General features: G+C 38.6%; 1 protein-coding gene across 3 annotated transcripts in view; it reads right to left on the minus strand.

The window, feature by feature from the left end:
* Positions 1–940: 940 nt before the first annotated feature.
* The window catches only part of BICC1 (BicC family RNA binding protein 1), a 329,285-nt gene continuing 306,293 nt past the window's right edge, over positions 941–23,932 (minus strand). For 2 of the 3 annotated variants that reach the window (XM_007963396.3, XM_007963397.3), the window contains exons 18-21: positions 18,610–18,766; positions 14,897–15,057; positions 11,842–11,941; positions 941–3,589 (exon numbers count right to left, since the gene is read on the minus strand). In XM_007963396.3, coding sequence (XP_007961587.3) covers positions 3,459–3,589; positions 11,842–11,941; positions 14,897–15,057; positions 18,610–18,766 — 549 coding nt within the window. In that variant the 3' untranslated portion in view covers positions 941–3,458. Of the gene's footprint in view, positions 3,590–9,010; positions 9,090–11,841; positions 11,942–14,896; positions 15,058–18,609; positions 18,767–23,932 lie in introns of all 3 variants that reach the window. The other variant, XM_073019140.1, reaches the window with a different exon arrangement.

The raw sequence follows: 23,932 nt of genomic DNA on the forward strand, positions 1-23,932 counted from the left end.
TGTTAAAAACAGGTTTCTAGAGAGCTCTCTAGAGTCCCCCTGGAGTGTGGTAAACACATGGAGACCCATATGAAGGGTGGGGATAGTCCATCCTCCAACCTCTTCCTCTTTAGCACCACCTTTCTCCATTTACAATTCAAGTTCAAGGAGGGCAAGGGATTTTGTTTTATTCATGACTGTTCCTAGACCAGAGCCTGACACTTACTAAATATTTATGTGTCATTAGTATGTATATAATGAACCAAATAAGTAATACATGAATAATTTAATATTGAGTCACAGGTAAGATTCTAATTATCAAAAGAATTTTTGTTTTAGAAACAATGTTTAAGAACCACTGGCATGGCTAATTCAGGGGAAATATTCCTGGGGGCATAATGTGTGGAGGGCTAGGTTTTCTTTAAGATTTAGCAAAATCTCAGAATAAGTAAGAGAGTGTCAATTCCGTTTAGCATGAGTCCAGTGAGCATCTCAGTGCATGGCATGGTAAACACACAGTATGATAGATAACACAATGGCAGTCTCTGAAAGGGGAACCTGGATCAAAAAGCCCAGCATCACATCAGCCTTTGCTGATAAATGAGGTTGTCAAAGCGGTCATACACTTGAGTCTTTATAAAAGAAAAGAAATAACAAGAATAAAACCTGTTCTAGAATGTTACTCTTTTGTATGTACCTATGGGTGGCCTAAGAAACAATGATTGATGACTGGTCCTGGATTCACTGACTAAAATAAAGTGCTTTGGTTGCTGGTTGAAAATGAGGAATGTCAATGCAAAATAAGAGAACACAGAATCCATATGCAATTCTACTGCAGAAACATCTTTCCACTTTGCCGAAAATGGCCAAAAAAAGAATTATTTCTTAGAAAACAAAGATAGGCATAGAGTTTATGCGTACAGATTTGCTTTTAAAAAAAAGACACACTTCAGCTAGCAAGAGCAATACAAAGGGGTTATATAAATTTATTTTTCATGTAACAATTGATTCAGTTAGAAAAAATTCCCATTTTCAATGTTAATTCCATCTCTCATTTTTGGAAAAAAATCACTAAAAGGACAAAAACCCACAGAAAAATACAATCTGTATCTGTTCTATATTTACAGATAACCAGTCATTATTAAGGCGCAGATTAAAAGTTAACATTTATTCAAATCATCAAAATATTTTGTGCATCATATAACAACTCTGTATACTGTAGTGTCATATTCCCTTCATTGCATCAAGAGAAAGTGAGAGAAATAATTTCCAGTGTTTTTATTTATTTTTAGCCACCCTACTTAATCTAATTTAAGTGGGACAGTTTCCCCTTTGGCATATCAAAGCACTGTTCATAAATCAACTTAATACTGCGTATTCATTCCATCTTCCTCCTGTTGCAAATGCATGGTAGAGAGCTGGGAAAAGAGCTCCAAATGATTATTATCTGGGAAGGTCTTATTAAAAACAACATTTAGAGTACTGAGTTGTTGAACAGGACACAAATCTGGTATTGTTAACCTGTGTTAAATGTTTAGCATGATGCATTAATACAATCAAATAAGATGGATGATCATCACATGATCCACAAGACCGTTTGTACACATATGCACAGGATGAGTAAAGGGAGTGATTCAGTTCAACATCCTTAAGCAGATAAGGCTTAGTTTAATTTAAAAAGGGCAGTCCCTCAATGCCAGTTATAATTGATAATTTTATGACAGGCCCATTATCTATGCCTTCAAGGTAACAAATACTGTATTTTAAAGTGAAAAATTTTCTGTGTGCAAAATGCCTCTTCAATTCTTGTTCTTACTGTAATGGTCAGACTCAGCCATGGAAAAGTGTCAGGCAAGTATTTCTCATCCCATATTTATATAAAAGTACCCAACTCTTGTATATGCTTATCTAATGCCTTCTGCTGAGAGCATGTGAGAGTGGCTTATGTCCATGTAGAAAATCTTGACTACTGGACATAAATAACTCTTTACAGTACAGGTAACTGACAACATTTCCTATGGGAAAGTTTTCTAACAAATTAATATACTTGGAAATAATATTGCTTTGAAGAAACAAAGGCACTTTAGTGATTTTCTTCATGGATTAAAAACACTTCATAAATCTGTAAGATCTCTGAAAAGACCCAGGAAACAATGTTGTCTGATTTCTTGGACTTTCACAGTATAAGATTGTAATAATGACTCTAGCCACTTAAAAAATATCTGTTGTTTTTCCTTCAGAACTTAGCTGTCTTTATGAACTGTCACCCTGCAGGCTTCAAGTAAGCCTGTTCATTCTCAACAAACGTAAGTCTACTTCAAGCAGATAGATAGGGTTTTAGGAAAGTCCTGTGGCCATACGGAACATAGCTAATGTGTACATGATAAGGATTGTAATCTATTTCTCCTCATAATGGCAACAGTGCTGTCTTGTCAGATGATTATTTGTCTTTTTAAATAAAGTGACAATCTAGGGCTCCAGTTATTGAATGTTGTCCATTCTCTACCATAAATCTCTAGTAAATATCAATTTCATCAATTATGTACTGTATGCTTATAATATCTAAAAATAAAAGTTTGATATAAATAAATGTCCTTTAGTGGCAATATACTAAAACACAGCCCTTTGCTTCCAGACAACCATTAAAATCATTTTAGCATTACAGGCAGCAGCTAAGTATGACGACTGCAAAGGGTTAATACTGCAAAGTCCATTTGGTCTTTCTTTGCACCTATTACTGTGAACTAGGTCCATTGCTAGGTGTTTCTAGGATGCTAACATACATGAAACAGAATTGGTCCAGAAGCAAGCAGAGTCACTTAAGTTTCCGAAAGTCACAGAATATTCTGCACAGAAACTAAGATCCAGTACCATTTCAAATAAGTTTGATGCAGTCAGAAAAATGTAACTACCTCTGATCTGTACCAACATGTAGGTGACATGAAAATGAGAGAGATGGAGACAGGAAGAATTTCCACAGGACAAGAAATTAGAATATGTAAAGTGCTGAAAGACCGCAATAATTATTTTAAAGCAGTACCAGAAAATTCCACTTTGATTATTTTCTAAAAATCCCCAAATACCAAAACAAAACAAGCAAACAAAATAACTCCTAAGTTTTCTGGCATCCCAGATGTCAATTCATCCTTCATTTTAAGTAAAAAAAAAAAAAAAAAAAAAAAAAATCAGTGCATATGTTATATAGGTAAATAAAAACAGGAAATAAAGCCCTATCCTCATATTGCAAATTCTGTCCAACTGCCATTTTTAAAAAGTAATCCACATTTGGTGTTCTGTATGACATCACAAGAACATCTCTCTTTTGTTCCTTTTTGCCATAAAGTACAGGTGCGAATAAGATGCTTTGGTCCTGATACCAGACACCCAGAGTGCTGAGGACGGTGTGCTGTGAAGGCTGTTCACACATCTCCTGTGTCCACTTTACAGTTAGTCAGCGGGCATGTGCCGAGAGGGCGCTGCTACCAGCGGCCACTGACACTAGCAATGTCTGAGTGATACTGACGGGGTAGCCTTCCACTCGCTCCACCTTCCAGGAAAGAGGTGCGTGCATTTGGCGATTCAAAAAGCTTTCTTCGGTTTTTATTTAGTTCTAGAGAGAGAAAGAGAGAATTGTTAGGAGCTCAAGAGAAGTTCTATGTATACTACAGGACATAGCACTAGAGCTCAGAAAATGGTGATGTGGTAGGTTTTTTGAGGAAAGTCAAGTCTGGTAGCAAAAGGAAAACTTTAGTTGATGATCAAGGCATTTCTGAAATACTAGAAAGTATGGTATAAAAGATAGCATATTGATAGTCTAGAGAACAAAGGATAGCAAATATTTTTTGTTGCAATTCATAAACTCCTGCCAGCAAAGTTTCTATTATAGTCTGTAAACTATATTGGAGGATGTACCATTCTCAGAACTCTCTAATCAAATTAAACAGTTTGACTACTCCAAAGGTCATTTCAGAGGCAAGGAGAACAATCAGAGCTCGTGAAAGGACGTATGACCGATGGCACAGAAAATTATTACAGCTACTGAACTCATTCATGTCAAACACAGCAATCATTTAGTTATTAAGTCAGATATGAAATGAAGACCCCACACGTAAGCACAGGGATACTGGAGGAGCATCCTGAAGTACAGCTGACCCTTGAATAATGCAGAGGTTGAGGTGCAAGCCCTCCTGCTCCCATGTAGTCAAAAATCCCTGTATAACTTTTGACTCCCTGAAAACTTTACTAATAGCCTACTGTTGACCAGCAGCCTTACCAGTAAGTTGATGAACACATGTTCTGTATATGTATTTTATATTGCATGTTTACAATAAACTAAGCCAGAGAAAACACTAACAGATTCATTTGGAAGAGAAAATATATTTACGTATTCATTAAGTGCAAGTGAATGATCACAAAGTCTTCATCCCTGTCATCTTCACGGTGAGTAGGTTGAGGAGGAGGAGGAGAAGGGGGTTGCTCGTGCTGTTTCAGGCACAGTAGAGGTTCAAGAGGTAGGGGTGGTGGAAGGAGAGGCAGGCATATTTGGTGTAACTTTACAAAAATACATCATAATTTCTGTCTGCCATTTTTGCTTTTTTCATTTCTTTAAAAATGTTTCTATACGGTACTAGTCGTTCTTCCACTGTTTTATCACAGAAGAATCCATGTCATTAAAAAAAATCAGAGGCAGTCTTGAATAGTCGGAACTCTTCTGCCAGACTGTCTAACATCCGTTGCTTTCTGGCACTGCTTGCTCCGTCTTCCTCATCGTCTGGCACTGGTTCAGAAACACTCATCGCCATCAAGTCATCTCTGTTAATTCCTCTGGTGTGGTATCTATTAGCTCTTGAATTTCTCCAAGATCTGATCTTGAAATTCCTCACTCATCCTTTACCTTTATTTTATTATTATTTTTTTGCCATATCCACAATTTCTTTCATGATTTTCTTGACTGGCTCTATGGTAAATCCTGTGAAGTCATGCATAACATCTGGACACAGTTTTTTTTCCAGCAGGGATTCATTGTTTCGGACCTGATGGCTTCATAGCTTTTTCTGTAACAACAATGACATCTCCAATGGTGTAATCCTTCCGGCTTTTCATAATGTTTTCTCTATCCGGGTTCTCTTCTATAACCTTGACAATCCTTTCCATAAAGTACCATGTGTAACAATCCTTAAAGGTCCTTGTAAACACCTGATCTAGAAACTGAATTAGAGACTTTGTGTTTGGAGACAAGTTAACTAGTTTGATGACTCTGATGTTAAACGCAGGGGGTTTCCAGTGGCCAGGGCCATTATCCAACATTAAAAGAACTTTAAAAGTCAGTCTTTTACTGGCAAGTTACTTCCTGACTTCAGGGAAAAAGTATCAATGGAACCAGTCTAGAAAAAGCATTCCTGTTATCCATGCCTTCTTGTGCTACAACCAAAAGACTGGGGGGTGGTGTTTATCTTTTCCCTCCAAGGCTCAAGGGTGGGCAGCTTTATAGATAAGGGCAGTCCTGATCATAAATGTGACTGCATTCGCACAAAACGGCAGTCAGCTTATGCCTTCCTGTCTGAAATTCGGGTGTTCATTTCTCTTTCTTACTAATAAAAGTCCTTTGTGGCATTTTTATTTTTTCCAGAATAAGACACTTTCATCTGCATTAAAAACCTGTTCAGGTGTACAATCTTTCTCCTCAATTATTTTCTTAACCGTGTCTGGGAACTCATCTGCTATCTCGTGGTTGGCAAAAGCTCCTTCTTCTGTTATCTTCACATTGTTAAGCCAAACCTCTTTCTACAATTAACATACCATCTTTTGCTGTCATTAATTTCTCTAGCTTTAGATGCTTCACCTTCCTTTTGCTTTAAGTTGTCATACAGACTTTGCTTTTTCTTGAATCATGGAGTCTATAAGTATGCTTTTTTATAGCAATCCTGCACCCATTCTAAAAGCTGCATTTTCAATGCAGGATAAAAAAGGTATTTTGCAAAAAGTGTAAGGCTTTTGCATCTGCTGGTGTAGCTGAAGCAATGTCTTCTCAGATTTCCTTTTTTTTTTTTTTTTTTTTTTACAACAATAGTTGTTATGCTGGATTCACTTATCTTGACATGGTGGGCAAATGCAGCTACACACCTCAATCTGTGGTACATATCAAGCAATTCAACTTTTTCTCATGATGTCACGACTTTTCTTTGCTTTTGAGAGCACTAGTGGCACTTTATGTGGGTTCTATGGTGTTATTCATGGTCTATGGTACTGTACTAAACACAATGAAAAATACCCAAGAACTGTGAGAGATCACTTGTAACTGTGATATACAACTTACTGGAGAGATTAACTGCTCATGTGGAGACTAGTGTTGTACAGTGCTTTAAAGAGACACTTGTAACAATTGAGCTCACCGCAGTAGCAACAGAAGGTGGCTGTGAAATTATTACAGTAGTACTGTATATAACACAGTTAATTTTATGCAGTTATGATTTAAAATGTCTTTGTTTGTTTACATTTCTCTCTGCTGCCAATGGTGCCACATAAGGTCTGTGAGGTTTTGATAAATTTTAACATGTTAGAATAGATGTGTATATTGTATGGTAGTAAATGAGAAAATAGACTAGTATCTGTATATATTTCACACACATGCGTTCTTGACATAGCTAACTTTTTCTTAATGTTTTTTTAATATTTCCAGGCTATGCAGTTTGGAAGTTTTTGCAAGTTGTCACAAATCTCCAAAAATATTTCCAATGTATTTATTGAAAAAACTCTGTGTATAAGTGAACCTGTGCAGTTCAAATCCATGTTGTTCAACAGTCAACTGTATTAAGCCCCATGGCTCTGCCAACTCATGAAGCCTACACTTCTTGAGTCAGAAATAGTTTTAGAAAGAGGCATATGAGTAGGTTTCTTTGAATAAAAAATTAATCTAGTAAAACAATCATATCAGCTTAGAAAATTAATGCTCACAAACAACAAATACTTGAATCTAAAATTTCAGGGCAAACCTGAGGTGCCCTATTAGAATTGTAAAGAAATCAGAGTATTCTGAAAACACTGTTTTAGTTTGTCTTTTGCCAACTAAAAGTTATTAACTGGAAAGGTAAACAGTTAATTGAAACAGACTACCTTGTTTTATGAGTATGCATCAATCTCCGCCCCCACCTCAAAATCACTGATGTAACTCATTCTGACAAACTCATGCAAGTAAACAGAATCATCAGACTATGCAAATTAGGGTTTTGATACCAACAAATGCAAATACCCTCAAATTTATTCAGTTTAAAATAGATTAGAGGGATTATGTAATTGACTTGCTTCAAGCTGTCTCTTTGAGGGGCTAGCGCAGGTGGTTCACCTTGTATTTGCAAGGTACTCAGTACTTTTCAAGCCACACACACACAATCCCCTTTTGAATTGTGAAGTTACCGTGTAAGATATGGCCATCTACAGTAATGCTGAAGACACAGACTCAGGTTGTAACAGACTGCATAGCATTAAGGATGACCATATGACCAGACACACTCCTGTGGCCAAGTTCTGGAAGATGACCAATACCCTTAACATTTTACCCCACTGCCTTCCAAAATGTAAACGCATGCCCTATATGGTCAAAACAACAGTAGAGATATCTCTCTTTTGTTCATATATAGGTCTTAGGACAGAAGAAAAATAATGATTCATTAGGCTTATTGTATGACAAGCACTTTACATTTATTTTGCCCTGTTCAAGTCTTCTTTAAGGGATAGATAATATTACCATTCTCCATTTTATAGGTGAGAAAACAGATTTAAAAAATAGACTAAGTCACTTGCCCACACAGGTACTAAGTGACAGAGGTGAAACTTCGCATGCCTGATGGAAAGGTCAATGCCCTGAGCACTGGCCGTCAGTGACCCACTGGACAGAGAAGACCAACCGAGGCATCAGGAATACAAATCTGAGAAATCGGTATTTCCAACTATGCCAGATAACAGAGCTTTATTTGCTATTTTAACGTACCAAATTTAATTTTTAAATAGAAAAACCTAGCTTCACTCTGAAGAAGCAAGGAAGGTAACTTTACAAGCAAAAGACACATGCCGGCATGCATACAGATGGCTGTTGTTTCAAGTTCCTCCAGAAACACAGTGGCAATGACATTCCTATTAAAAGTTGAATACATGTATCTTGTTAAAACACACACACACACACACACACACACACACACACACAGAGTACTTCAAAATTCAGAAATCAAGACAGAATTGAATATATTTAAAGGCAAACTTAATAGAATCGTTAAGAATAAATGAATCTCCTTAAGTACACAGCCTGGAAAAGTTTTATCATCTTCAAGCTAGGGACTATCTTCGGCCTCCATTTTTCATGGGGGAGTAATGTACAATTCGGGAGGACATTCCGATTTTACAGCAAAGCAAAAAGAAGGAATGAGGCCAAACAACATTCTTCTTTAGCACATACAACACGTATAACTGAGCACATGACAACAACCGGGCCATGAAGACAAAGTTTTTCAAAATAAATATTAAAAACTTTATTCTGAAAAGACACATCAACTAGATCTTTGAAACGGTAAAATGATCACAAGGGAATCCAACCCTAACCGATACAGTTTCTAAGACAGTGTGTGTATATATATATATTTTGTTTGTTTTTGGGAGACGGAGTCTCGCTCAGTTGCCCAGGCTGGAGTGCAGTGGTGCGATCTCGTCTCACTGCAAGCTCCACCTCCCAGATTCACGCCACTCTCCTGCCTCAGCCTCCCAAGCAGCTGGGACCACATGCACCTGCCACCACGCCCTGCCAATTTTTTTTTTTTTTTGTATTTTTAGTAGAGACGGGGTTTCACTGTGTCAGCCAGGCTGGTCTCATATTTATGTTTTTAAATGTGATGCACAGAGACAAATCTTCCAGAGAGGTTATCAAGGTCAAGTACTACTGAAGAGACTTTAGAATTGTTGTTGCTGTTATTTTTTAAATGATAAGGCAAACTCCTCTAATATTTTTCAGTAAGCCTAAGGGATGGTTTGGGAAAATACCAACCTTTTTCTTTGAAATTCCAAGGTTCACACAATCCTGGCAGCTCTCAGGATCTTGTTGCGGATCTGAACAGAGTCACAAACTAAAAGAATAGGTCGGGAAATGTTAGATCTACCTGAGGCCGTAGTGGGAAGCCTGTCGACAGGATGCTAAGCGTCCTTTCACTGAGTCCCTGTACATTTAACCAATCATGACCATATTCTGAGAGAAATCTGTGAATTTTCCAAAAAAAAAAGTGGATTTGGGGAAAAAGAGATCAAATTTATACTTCGATCCATCTCCATTAGAGATAAATTTCATCTACTGCCATAACATTAAATGTATTTTGGCCTGAGATTAAAAATAAAACAAAACCTTATACTGAAAGAATCACTCAGATTATAAGTTTAAAATCTACAAAATTAAAAAGGAATTTTAAGCAAACTCTGGATCTAACCAATCTGTAACCATAAGACAAATGTGAGTCCAGACTGCCCAGCTATACTGCATCTACAGGGAGACAGAACGTTCTGGGACTATAAATGGATGTCTTTGTTATCAGATAAGCTGAATTGGAGAAAGAAGCTTTGCTTTTTGATGAAGAATTTTCTCAATAAAAATGTATTGCTTTCAGAGAAAATAATTTACCAGGTTCAAACAAATGCACTCAACAAAGTTAAGACAAAATTATTCAAGTCCTTTATGCTGTGCAGAGCAGCCATAAAGCATTTTAGTCAGTCTCAAACTCCCTTTAAAAGCAAGAGGACCTGGTGAACCCCACTGAGAGAGAAAGTCTGCAAAAGTACTATATAACCTCAATAGAATGACAAAGAAGATAATGATTAGAAAAAATACTATTTTTTTAAAGATAGAGAACTTGAAACCTTTCTGATTCCCATCTTACCTCCCCCAAAAGATACTGATATATTCCAGAGTAAAGATATTGATGATCTATCTACAACCCGTGAATGTATTTACAGCTATCTGCTTGTTGCTAAAAGCATTACAGAATTCGGAATTGGGTTGGGACACCAAAAAATGAACTTAGTTTTCATTATATCCTCACTGCCATTCCATGAACTTCTAGTGCAAGACTATGGAGCTCTGGACTATGCCCTTCACTGATATAAAATTGCTGACCTGCAGGCATATTTCAACAGTATAGGTATGGTGAATGCACAAGCTAATCACATTTCAAATATAAATTTCATTTGCAAATTAAAAAAAAGAATATGAAAACTGTTAAAGTTAGCTTGAGTCTAGGGATAGCCCCCTGAGGCTGAGCTTTACAGAAAACAAATTTAAAATGTTACTCTATTATCATAGATGGTAAAAAGAACAAGTAATAAAACTACCGTTTTGTCCATTTTCACTAAGCCTGATGATATCACATGAAAGGACAGATCTCAGAAATGTAAGGTGACCTTTGTACAATCACAAATTCCAATCTACCTTCATGGTTAAAAAACCAAAACCAAAGGTTTGGAAACTCACTCAACGACTCATGACTTAGCATAGGTAAAGCCCAGATCTCCTATGTGAATCCAGTGTTCTTTCCACTATACCAAGATGATCTTATGAGCAGGAATTATGTGTCTTCCCTGTTGAGTTCCATTAATAGAGCCTCTTGGATACATACAGTATATCCAAGAAGAAATTTTAGAAGTTCTGGTAAAACTGATGAATGTAGAACTCTATCCACAGAAGAACCTAATAGGCTGCCACCAGGAAGCTCAATGGCTGGATTTCCACTCCTATTTCAAGGCTGCTTTGCCTATATCTGCTTCAGATGAAGATTTCCTATGGGAAGATGGGTGGGGCATTCAAAATGCTGCTAAAATAAAATGGAAAACCACTGAGGTTTTAAATTTTATCTGCGGATCTGATTAGTGAATGCTGTCTGGAATGGACTTTCATCAGTTGGATGCAACTGCTGGCTTCACTGAGGCATAGCCTGCAAATTCAGTGTTGTGAAAAAGCATTCAGTTTTCCACAGCACATGACACTTGGCTTCTGCCCCTGGTGTGTCTGTCTTTCTGAGACTGGGATACATATAAATTTGACATTCAAGAACTTTATTGGCAAGTCTTCAAAAACTAATCCCATTCCCTCCTTCGAATTTCCGCATATTTCTCTGAACACTTTTTTGAGGTTCATTACTATGTATTTGCCAACTCCTGACTCATCATCTGGCTCCATTCCTTTCAAATGAGTGGCACCCAATAAATATGTATAGAGCATTTTCTAAATTGTATATGCAACAGATGCACAAAGAAAGTGGCCTAGGGAGACAGACATTATTTTCCTTCATTCTGTGACTATCTTCAGGATACTATGTCCTCTGACTCATAAATTCTATTAAAACAGTGGGAAAACTAAGAAGAATTAAGACAAGTAACACTGCCAGATTCCATGCTATTGCAATCAGCATTCTTTTCTTCTCAGTGCAATGATCTCAGTCGGTGTGCAAGGACACACACATTTGAAACATAACCGCCAATCAAGAATAATTATTCACTAATGTAATGATTACTGTTTAACACAACTGCAAAGAGGAGAATTAAACTTCCCCCCCTACTTCTCATGATCTGCATAGGGTGATTTTGGTTAGATATTTCTGAAGAGATCTATGTTCAGAAATGACCCTTGTTAAGGCAGGTTTTCAGGCAATGCCTTGATGAAAAAGTAAGACAGTCTCAGGATTTGTCACACTGTTGACAGAAAAACCCTCTGAAACCACAACCAAGGTGTTAGGTTAGTAAGCCAGCAGTTAATGGGTAGAAACAACCCAACGGCTGAGACCACTGGCAGAGGTTATTCAGATTTTAACATATAAGTTGAATATTTATATTCACCTGAAATTGCAAGCAGCATTTTCCTCCTGGCACCAAAAGTAGTTATTCCCAGCTCCTTCAGATCCTGATCTGTGAGAGTGAGGAATGTCTGAAGATCGATCTGTGGGTAGAAAGGTCAATTTATAACCAATATATTAATTACTTATTTTCTTTCCCACTGTAGGATCAACTTGTTTTCACACTTATTTATTAATTATGCTCTGCCTACTTCCAGAAAAGAAAGGTGGTAGCACAAACCTAAGAAACAAGAATTTAGAAAGGTGGTGAAATGGAAGTGATGATTCTAGCAGAAGACTTAGCTCTGAGCATCCTGGCAACTATAGCAAAAAAGGAAACACAAAGATTGTACCATTTTTGTGAACTGATAAAAGGAAGAGCATTATCTGTTCAGGAAAGAAAAATATTTCTTAGGTTGGGATTTTGAATTGGTTAACTGTATCTTTACCATTTAAAGAAGAAACTAAATAATAAAACAGATGGCATCTTCCTTTGTGTTCTACACAGGATTGAAAGAATTCCGGGACACAATCAGATCTACAGTTCATTTGGCTCAACCCAGCAAACTATCACTGAAACAGACACAAAATAAGTATTTGAAGGAACTATAAACCTATACTCTCCGGCATCAGGAACAAACTATGAAGGGAAACTGCCCAAGGATTCGCCATCCTTCCTTTAAAGATAGTGTCGAAGGGCCGGGCGCGGTGGCTCAAGCCTGTAATCCCAGCACTTTGGGAGGCCGAGGTGGGCAGATCACGAGCTCAGGAGATCGAGACTATCCTGGCGAACACGATGAAACCCCGTCTCTAGTAAAAATACAAAAAAATTAGCCGGGCGTGGTGGAGGGTGCCTGTAGTCCCAGCTTCTAGGGAGGCTGAGGCAGGAGAATGGCATGAACCCGAGAGGCAGAGCTTGCAGTGAGTGGAGATGGCGCCACTGCACTCCAGCCTGGGCGACAGAGCGAGACTCCATCTCAAAAAAAAAAAAAAAAAAAAAAAGATAGTGTGGTAGTGTGGAAGAAGAGAAAGACAATGGATTCTGAGGCCAAAGAGACTTGGGTCCAGATCCTGACTCTGCCATTACTAGCTGTGGTCACAGAGGGTTGACAATACTGTATCCTGCAGAACTGTTGTAAGCATTCACTATAACTATATATATAAAACACTGGGCTTACCAAAGAACATAACTGGCAGGTATGGTTAGTAATAATGCATGTTGATATATCATCAGTGAAAGTTGCTAAATGAATCTTGAACATGCTTACAATAAATTAAATCTCATGAAATTACTTATGGGGGATTCTTGTTAAGTCACATCTGAGTATTAGAAAATATCCTACATTGAAAAGAAGCAAATTACCAAATTTCAACATGCCATAAACAGGTAAAACTTTTCATTAAATGATATTGAGGATAATTTAAATTGTACTGTTTTGATTTGGAAGGTAAATCCAGATCTTAAAACACCTTAGGCCATCATTTATCACAGTTCTAAAGATATGTTTTCAGAAATTCTATAATAGAGATTTTTCAGCTCAAGTGTTCCCCAACTTTCTCTTAAAGGACCAGACTGTAAATATTTTAGGCTTTGTGGGCCATAATGTACTGTTACAGTTACTTATTTTGCTGTTACAGCTGGAAGGAAGTCATAGACAATATGTAAACAAATGAATGTGGTTGTGTTTCAATAAAACTTTATTTACAAAATCAGGCAGTGGGCCTGCAGACCACAGTTTGCTGATCCCTGCTGTAGTTAATAAAATATTAAATTAAGTTCCTTTGCCTTTATACTTTCATGTTTTTTTCCTGCTTGGAGTAATTGGAATAAGAAATGCCTACAATTTCTATGCTTATTCAAATAGGAAACACAGATGACAACAAACTCAGAAAATCACTGAATTAACATTCAATCTCTTGCTTTTTGACCTTCTGTGCCTGGACACATTAAAATACTTCTGCTTCCAGCTACCCTCATCTAGCCAGCAAGACAAAATAAAGAGATATATTATTTAATGCGTTGATTATGAAAGGCTTATTCAGCTTAAAAAATTCTTGGTTAAATGAACGCTAACTCAGATGTAGGGGAAACAGAAAAAAAATCAATACCCTAAAATTTAATACACACGACAATTGCTCTTTCAGTGTAAAAAACAAAAATGTTCAGCATTTAAATTTAATAATTTATTGGACCATGGCAAGCACATTGAATTTATGTTACAAAGTGTCTAGTAAAAACCATAGATTCTTTATTAACTGACACATGCCTAGAAATTACTAAATCAGATGTTCTGTAACATAAAATTAAGCCAACTAGCATCGAACATGGACCATGTCTTGATTTGAAAAAGACACAAATGTATAGAACCATTTTAATTTTCTGACACTGAGTTAGCTGTGCCCCAGTAGTATGAGAGCACTGTGAGGAAGAATCATGCCTGGGGCCTCTTTTCTTTATGCCAGTACATAATAGAATATGGCTAATCAGTTTGATCAAAATCCATGGTCGTGATTGTTCAGTAGACATCTCAGTTCTGTCTCAGTTCAGGTAAAACCCAAACAGTAAGTTAATGAATAAATGAACATGTTGAAAAAAACATATATTCTGTGAGAACAGACCTCAGTATGGCCAGGATGAGTCAAAAACAGCCAGAGATATTTCAGATGCTGTTATTTACTTATAAGTGCCACAAATAAAGATAACAACAGATTCAAAATGAAATCATGTTAAATACAGACTTGTTGCTGACCTTAAGGGAGCTGTGACTACAAAAATTCCTATGAATCTATACATCAATTGGGTTTTATTGCTAAAACTGTTAGACAGCTATTGTACATTTTTCTGCAAGTATGATTTTCTCTATTTCTGCTATCCTGTGTTTACTAGCTGCACTAAATAAGAAATGAGATGACATTTTTCTTAGTAACAAGAACAAGCTATGAGACTTGAATAAATGCTCAGTGAAAGCATACTCATAGGTCAATAAGTGATTTCATTCTAGAAGTCATCATACACACAACCAAAACAAAGATACTTGGGAAAATAAATAATGACTGACCTCTTGTTGCTGGAAGACATCTGTGTATTTGCCCAGGCCCAGTTTGCTGAAGAGCTCAGGGAGGTCAGAGCCTTTGAAAGAGCTATTTAGGTTACAGCCATTGCTTCCTGTCAGCGAGGAAATGCAGTCCATGTAATTGCTACTGCTGAGATAGTGTTCCGCTGAAAGGCAAAGGAGAGACAGGCTTGAAGTGTAAATGCCCAGAGAGAACATGGTTTAATTAAAAGTTTTAATCACCTAAATATTTCAACTTTCATTGTTCAGCTGAATAGAGCAGTAGCTGTAGAAATACAGCAATCCTTTACTGAAATATTGGCTTTTCATTAAGGAAATGCTGGTTATTGCTTTCAGGGAGGCTCTTGCCATTTAAAAGGTTACACTTGGGAGGCAGAAATTCAGCAACAGTGCCTCTGTAGTTAATAATCATTCATCATATTCTCCCTGAGTAGTCAGAAGCATTTGTTGTTTATAATTGATTTGATGTGAATTAAATGAGGAGCTGGAAGAAGGATCCCTGGGACAAAATAAAGGTATGGAAAGTTATTGCAAGTCCAGGTTCTGTTGGATGGCAGGGTGGCTCTCTGTATCTACACCTGTGCTTTCCTTTGGTCAAAGGAATTGTATGATATTGCAACACATAAATGCTGCTCCCTAGAAAAATATAATTGGGTAGCAAGGTCACAAAACAGCATACTTCCAAAATTAAGAGTAATGTATGAAGTAATAGGAATGATGCTGGGGTTCCTGGATTTAATTTAGGACAAAAATAAATCTGTCTCTGCAGAAAACTTTTAAGACAGCAATGCTGAACTTTGCCTTGGTTCTGCAACTGACTTGGTGGGCAAAGGTTTCAACAAACTGTCTGTGGCTCTCAGACCCAGTGACAAGCAAGCGCTGGTGATGGACTATTGAACCAAGCCAAGTAAGTCTCACACACACACACACACACACACAGCCTGGGAAATTTTAGCAGAGTGCAGGCATTCTACCTCCGAGACCAATAATGAGCTCTTGCCTGTGTGGGAAATCTGTCTTCTTACACCAAGGATGTGGCTTCAGGAGAGGACCCCAAAGAGGTGAGGGAGGACGACACTGACCAAAGCCAATCAGATCCGTCTAGTCTACTCTGGGGATCCATGCATCTGCCAAGTCTAGGAATCTTGTTCTGCATGGTTTTGGGTGTCACTGATCACTTTCTCCAGTTGTTTTCATCTCCCAGTTGAGATGTCCTTTATGATTCTCAAGCAGAAGGCATTTCCTGATAAGGTTTCTTTTTCTCTTAAAGATAGCTGTTTATCTCTTGGAGTGAATGTGTAGAGAAAGGACCCAAAACCAAACCTCAAGATACTGAGTCCTGGGACATTCCACCATTTAAAGGTGAAGCAGAGGCCCCAAAGTCATAAAAACAGTTTGAGGAGGAGTGACTATAGAGGTACCGGGTCAAAGGTGACACAAAGCCACAAAGTGGACTGCGATAAGGGAATTGGGGTAAGTGACCACAGGATGTGGGACATGACAACATGAAAGTGGCTAAAAGGCTGCCCATATAATTTATGGTCTAAATGATACATTTACTTTTTTTTTTTTTTTGAGAGTAAAAGAGTTACTGAGAATTATGCTGCAGCAAATGGTATAAATAGGGACGCCCAGGGAAAACAGAAGCATTGGTGATCTTGACAAGGGTGCTAAGAGAAATTATCTAAAACTGTGCTGTTCAATACAGTAGCCATTGGCCACACATGGCTATTGAGCACCTGCAATAGGTAGTGGAAATGAAAATGCTCTGTTAGTACACAATACACTGCAGATTTTAAAGATTTTCTACAACCTAAGGAAGAATATAAGCTATTTCAAATAATTTTTATATTGATTACATATTTAAAAGGAATCTTACATATGTTGGGTTAAATAAAATATATAATTAAAATGTTTAAAAACAAATGTTTGAAAATAAAATGTTCATAGTGATAAATGTTCAAAATAGCCTATAACTTACTTTTACTTATTTTTTTTTTTTTTTGGTCTTAACTACTTGTAGTTTTGAGTCTCTCCTAAACTCCCCATACCCTAAAAAAGGTGACAAAACCCAAGTAACTGTGCTTCATTAATCTTTCTTTTTTATTAATGTATCCTCCATCTTAATCCTGAACTTCAATTCAACTGAGTAGTACAGTCAATTTAATTATCCAATGTTAAATTAAGGGAAAAGAGATAAAGATAGAAAAAGAGAAGCACCAAATGAACGTATCTTGGGCTAGAGACTGGACATCATTTACACACCTCCATCTGTGCCTGGCACCAGCCTGACTCTCAGCTCAATCATACTGTCAGTGGTGGGGTATCCAGCCAGTAACTAATGGGGAGTCTCCAGGCTACTATTGACAGTGCATTTAGGAATGAAATAGTTGACCGTGCTTTCTTATTTAGACTAGGCCAACAACCTGATTACTCCTTTCAAATCTGAGACTCCCGACAACACAGCTGATATGACTGATAGTAACGTTAAAAACTGACTGTTACTGAGTGTCTACCATGCTCATCTAGATTGCCTTGCTTCAAGGTGTCTTTAAATATTCTGCATGTTTCAGGATTCCAAATGTGTCAAAAACCCTGAAAAAAGGCACTGGGGCATATCTTGTGATGACAATATCAGCTTTCATCTGTTTATATAGCCCAGAAGTATGGGTGCTGTTGTAGATAAAACAATGGGCTCACGCTGAGTCTCAGCCAGATTTGCTAAAAGTCAGAACCCCCATGCTGTAAGTTAATTTTTTTCCTGTTTATGCTAATTCAGCAACATCTTGTCTGTTTACAAAATCAAACCTTGCTGTTCATCTTTAGTAGCCACCTGCTGGGCAGTCTTTCTTCAGTGGTCTAAGATGCTAATTCAATCACATTTTTCTCAACCTTTTTTTTTTTTTTTTTTTTTTTTGAGACAGGGTCTTGCTCTGTCACCCAGGCTGTAGTGCAGTGGCTCAATTACAGCTCACTGCAGCCTCAAACTCCTGGGCTCAAGTGATCCTCCCACCTCAGTCTCCCACGTAGCTAAGACTACAGGTGCATGCATACCACCGCACCCAGCTTTTTTTTTTCAATAGAGATGAAATCTCACTGTGTTGCCCAGACTGTTCTCAAACCCCTGGGCTCAAGCTATCATCTCACCTTCGCCTCCCAAAGTGCTGGGATTACAGGCAAGAGCTGCCATGCCTGGCCTCAACCACTTTCTTATGTCCTTGTCTTTCTGTCACCACCTGGATGCATGTGTGTACATTACCCATTGATGCATTCATTTCATAAACTTTTACTGAGCACCTACCTACTAGGTGTCAGTCCACTAGGCATTTGGGAAGAAATATTCAACAAGGCAGAGCATAACAGAACACCTGACATATGGACACTTCATAAATGTTTATAAAATGAACAAATATAGTCTCTGGTTTGTGGAGCACAAATTTCACAGGGAGATACACATAGGTAGATAAGTAATTACCCTTAGGTACGGCAAGTGCTAGAGTGAAAGCATGCACAAAATGGAGTGAGGGGAGAGAACCTCTCCTGCTTCACTGGGAGAAACGAGGATGGCTTCACAGAGGAGATGCCATGTGAATTACACCAAGCACTTGAAGTCAGAGAGGCCACAGTGATACTCCGACCCAAATAAACACATTCTAATCTGGGGATACCTAAAAGTGTACATAAAACACAAAGCTCACTTGATTTGTTTTGTTTACGCTTAGGGCTGCCAATAGAAGCTGCAAATTCACTATGACTTCCAGGTCCGATTCCATTTCGGTCTCTCCAGTTATCAGATTCACTTCCACTTCCCAAGTGCTCGCGACTGTTGGACCGTGAAAGGGACATCGATGAGCCCTGTAAACAGACAAAGCCAGATAAGGAAATGTTTAATCAGGTGGGTTTCTCAGGGTGGGAGGAGGAAAGAATCCACATGACACCACTGCCGTTTACTTCTCTTGCCAGCCACTGCACTCGTGAGTGTTGACTCTCAGGAACGAAGGCTGTGAAACCTGCCTACGGCCTTTGCCCTGCAGCACCAAGGACACTTGGCAATTTACACAGTGAAGTCTTTTTCCTCCATTATGGGGAGTAGATTCTGAGGGAGAGTCCTGAGAGACCCCAGTATAAATGATCCCTTCTATAAAATTTGGCAGAGTGGATGCTGAGACTTCTTCCAATTTTGGAGACCACAAAGCAAATCTTCCACCTGGTAGAGCAAAGGTTCTCTGCCTTGTATCACACAAGTAAGAGAAATGGTGATGTGGCAAAGCTGGCTTCTCAAAATGCTAATAGAGCCTGAGGTTGGAAGGCGACCTGTCCTTTCCCCTGTGTTACCCTCCCCTAAACAAACAAGGATACAATCTCTCTAACAAATTAGATACCTGGAATAATTTATCTTTTTAAATTCTCCACAATAAAAACAAAAATAATTTAAAATTTGCACTGAACTTGCATTTATTCATCCTTTATTTTATCACTATATTATAGACACCCTACTTGGTATTACCTAGAGTATTAAAGTCAAGATTCTCTGATTTTCAAAGTATTATGTTCATTAGGTAATTCCAAGAGAATCCTTTACTGTTCACTCAATAAACTTACTTAATTCAATCTTGCAATGGCAAAAAGACAGCTCACTACGCCCTCCTTTAAAAATTTCTTTCTTTAGGGCATCCTGACACCCCAGGCCCCAAGTTTTCCACCTACCTCACTGTGTGTCCTTTGGAGGATCTTCCTATTTCACATTCTAAAATGTCAGATTACCCTGTACCTGGTCCTAGGATCTCTTCCCTTCCCTCTGTCTACTTTCTTGTTAAGTAATCTTAAGTCTTTTCAAAAAGTAATGACAATAGTGACTCCTAAATTTCTAACTCCAGATTTGACTTCTCTGTTGAAATTTAGAATCATAGGCCAGGTGCGGTGGCTCACACCTGTAATCCCGCACTGTGGGAGGCCAAGGTGGGTGAATCACCTGAGGTCAGGAGTTCAAGACCAGCCTGGCCAACATGGTGAAACCCCATCTCTACTAAAAATACAAAAATTAGCTAGGTGTGGTGGTGCATGCCTGTAATCCCAGCTACTCAGGGGGCTGAGGCAGGAGAATTGCTTGAACCCAGGAAGCGGAGGTTGCAAGAGCCGAGATCGTGCCACTGCACTTCAGCCTGGGCAACAGAGTAAGACTCTGTCTCAAAAAAAAAGAAAAAAGAAGGAAATTTAGAATCATAGAGGTGCCACTCTGACACTGCCACTTTCCTGCCTGACAGACATCTTAAATTCAGTGTGCTCGAAACCAAGTTGTTGTTACCCATCCCCATCAGCTACCCTCAAACTTACTCTTTCAGAATTCCTATATCCCAACTAGTGACTCTACTACTTACCCAGCTGCTCCAGCCAAAAGTCATCCTTGGTTCCTCCTTTCCTCAACACAGTCAATCCCTCAGCAAGTTTATCAGTGTCATCTCTAAACACAGCCCAAGTCTGCCCACTTCTATACACCTCCACAATGTCCCAACTGCCTCCTTAAGGGCCATTTTAATTCTATCTACTCTTGCTCCTTATCCCCCTATAATCTATTTTCCATAAAGCAACAAGACTGATTTCTTAAAATGCAAATGAAAACAAATATGCCTCTGTGTAAAGTCCTGTGACGTATTTCCACTGTGCCTTACCGTAAACTGACAGGCTCCCTAATCCAGCCTCTGCCTCTCTCCAATCTCTTCTCTGATGCTGATGCTCCGCCACCCTACCCACCTCAGCTTCAGGAACTCACTGGCTGGTTCCAACTCTGGGAGATCGTGTCAGCTGTTCTCTTGGCCTACTACTCTTTCCCCAGACCTTCATGGCCTTTTCTTGGCATCTAGGTTTTAGCTTGAATGTCATCTGCTCATAAGGTCTGCTTTATGATTACCCAAATCTAAGCGGTTCTGTTTCGTACGTAACAGAGACTCTTGTAACCTACTGCCTTCTAGTTTGTGTTTCCTTCTACCCACAAGAAAGCTCCATCTGCGAAAGCAAGAATCTTGTATTCAAGCGCAGTATTACTAGTGTATAAAATTGTGTCTAGAACACATTAGGTGCTTAGTATTTTTGGAATTATTGAATTAATCTCAAAGACTCCTTTTCCTACAACTATGGGATACCTTTGCTAACTTCTGGGAATGGGTATAGGGAAATGAAGCTTTCTGAGACCAAAAACTGACATTTCCAATGAAAGTAGCTTTATTATTTGTATATCTTTGATAAAATATCTTTAATATTTCTACTCCTAGATTTGTAAGATTTAAAATAATCGGACAACCTCGTTACTATCAGTGCTAGAGAAGTTGAAAACCATCTTTGATTCCCAATGCAGGTTTTTATTTGCTCCAAGAATATGTGACCATTACTCATGCTTTTAAGAGATGGGTGGCAAAAAGGTAAAGAAAATCCCAAACCTCTTTGTAGCTGTATTGATGTGACACAGTTACTGCAGGTCAAAGCAGCCTTTTGTTTGACTTTTGGTATCCCAATATAATATAAGGGGACAGGGTCATATTTTAGAATCTTGGAGAAAACAAAAAAAGCTTGAAAGTGCCTGCGTCTTATCTAAGGGATCTCTTTGAAATAGATTAATTTCTCAAAGCTGCCCTAAAACTGGAAAAAATTGTTCAAGCTGAGCTTCTCAATAATATTGAATACAGAGTTTGAAGTATCAGATTCTTGCCTCAAGCGAAGTTGCTACAGCAGGAAACATTTGGTCCGTGGCACACCGAGTGAGCAGCCCTCACCCATCAGGACCTATTGGTCAAACATGCTTGCTCTTTTTATAGATCGGCATTCTCCTTGTTCATTTGGCTTTATTTTTCTTTTGAAAAAGGAAAAAGTAAGAAAAAGGAAGGTGTTTTTAGCTACTCTCCAACTTAAAAATATTAGTGCCATAAGCATAGATGTGGTCTCTATTTTAATAAAAATCTCCCTCTCTACTTTTCCCCAGGCCCTTCCCTTCTTCCTAATCTATAGAGGCAATACTCGCTGGATGCCCTATTTCTGATCCTTCTGAGCCATGGAAGAATAAAAGAAAAGACACACACAGCCACTGCTGCAGAAAATCAGACCATGCTATGTGAGGGGCCCTTTCTTACATTTCAAAGAATTTGGGATACATGAGGAAAAGCTCAAGTCTAACTTATATACCAAGGAGAATCTAGAACACCATTCAGAAAAAAGAAAAAAAAAAAGAACTTGATCGTATATTTCCATTAGTAGCACTTAAAGAGGCAGTAAAGAAAAGCATATTACACGGTTAATGTCCATGCTGGAATCCAGCAGGTCTCACCCACTCTCTCTCCCAAATTTCAATGTGAACACCAGCCAGGATGATGGGGCAGGCTAGCCCAAGATAGCCAAAGCAAGAAAAGCCATAGGAAGAAGTTCAACCATAGTGTCAGAGGCCCTGCACATTTCTGCCCAGAGAAAGTGATCTGTGATCTACCTGTCCCTGGGCAAGTGCTGGAGCAGAAGAGCTTTTTGGGCTCCTCTGCCTATTGCTGCCCTTATCCCTATAGGGTTACATCCCTTTACAGCAGTGTTTCCTGTGGGACACGTGCATCACAATTATACTAGGTTCTTGCTGAAAACGCAAATAGATACCTGCTTCTCACTCCCTACCTTTTGAGTGAGATCCTAGCAGAAGAGTCTGGATTATTATGCTCTCTGAGTGATTCTTATGTTCATAAAACTATAGCAACATGGCTCTAGATCACCACCCTTTGCTATGGACTCTCTTGGGTTAAATCATTAGGAAGAGGAGTATAAGTAACCTTAAGTAAGACACTTAGCCATTCTGGGCCCCTTTCCTTACTAGGAGTTTGTGGGGATTGAATAAAATTGTGGATGAACTAAATGAATGTGATTTAAGATAATTACTACTATTATCTTAAATTCTTATGTGTTCATATAATACCCTAAGATATTCCTTTGAATATAAAAAAACATAACTAAGTTGAGTGTGCAGAAATACTTCCACCAATGAGCATTCATAAACATAATTTCATCTTTCACCAAGCCCTTGGTTTTCTTCAGGATAAAGTAAGTCCTCCACTGGAAATAGTAATAGCCACTCAATATCAGTAAGAACTGGCCAGGCGTGGTAGCTCACTCCTGTAATTCCAGCACTTTGGGAGGCCGAGGCAGGTGGACTGCTTGAGCCCAGGAGTTTGAGACCAGCCTTGGCAACATGGTGAAACCTAGACTCCACCAAAAATACAAAGATTAGCCAGTCTCATAACCTGGTCTTAAAATGAATAAGTAAATAGATTAAAATTTAAAAATGAAAAAAATTTTAAAAATTTAAAAGAACCTCATACATGTAATCCTAGCACTATGGAAGGCCGAGGTGGGCAGATCACTTGAGGTCAGGAGTTTGAGACTAGCCTGGCCAACATGATGAAACCCTGTGTATACTAAAAAAGAAAAAAAAAATACAAAACTTAGCTGGGCGTTGTGGTGCGTGCCTGTAATCTCATCTACTTGAACCCAGGAGGCACAGGTTGCAGTGAGGCGAGATCGCGCCACTGCACTCCAGCCTGTGTGACAGAGTGAGACTCATAATAATAATAATAAAGTAAAATTTTTAAAATATCACTAGGCTGGGCGCAGTGGCTCACGCCTGTAATCCTAGCACTTTGGGAGGTTGAGGTGGGCGGATCACCTGAGGTCAGGAGTTCAAGATCAGCCTGGCCAACATGGTGAAACTCTATCTCTACTCAAATACAAAAATTATCCAGGCATGATGGTGGGTGCCTGTAATCCCAGCTACTCGGGAAGCTGAGATGGGAGAATTGCCTGACCCTGGGAGATGGTGATTGCTGTAAGCTGAGATCGTGCCACTGCACTCCAGCTTAGGGTGACTGAGCGAGACTCCGTGTCAAAAATAATAATAATAATAATAATAATAATAATAATATCACTAAGAACTGACAACACACCATGCTAAGCACTGGATGCCTTCTCCAATGCCCTTCTCAGCAGAACCTGAATGAG

This window comes from Chlorocebus sabaeus, chromosome 9, assembly GCF_047675955.1.
Source record: "Chlorocebus sabaeus isolate Y175 chromosome 9, mChlSab1.0.hap1, whole genome shotgun sequence".
Classification (NCBI taxonomy): Eukaryota; Metazoa; Chordata; class Mammalia; order Primates; family Cercopithecidae; genus Chlorocebus; species Chlorocebus sabaeus.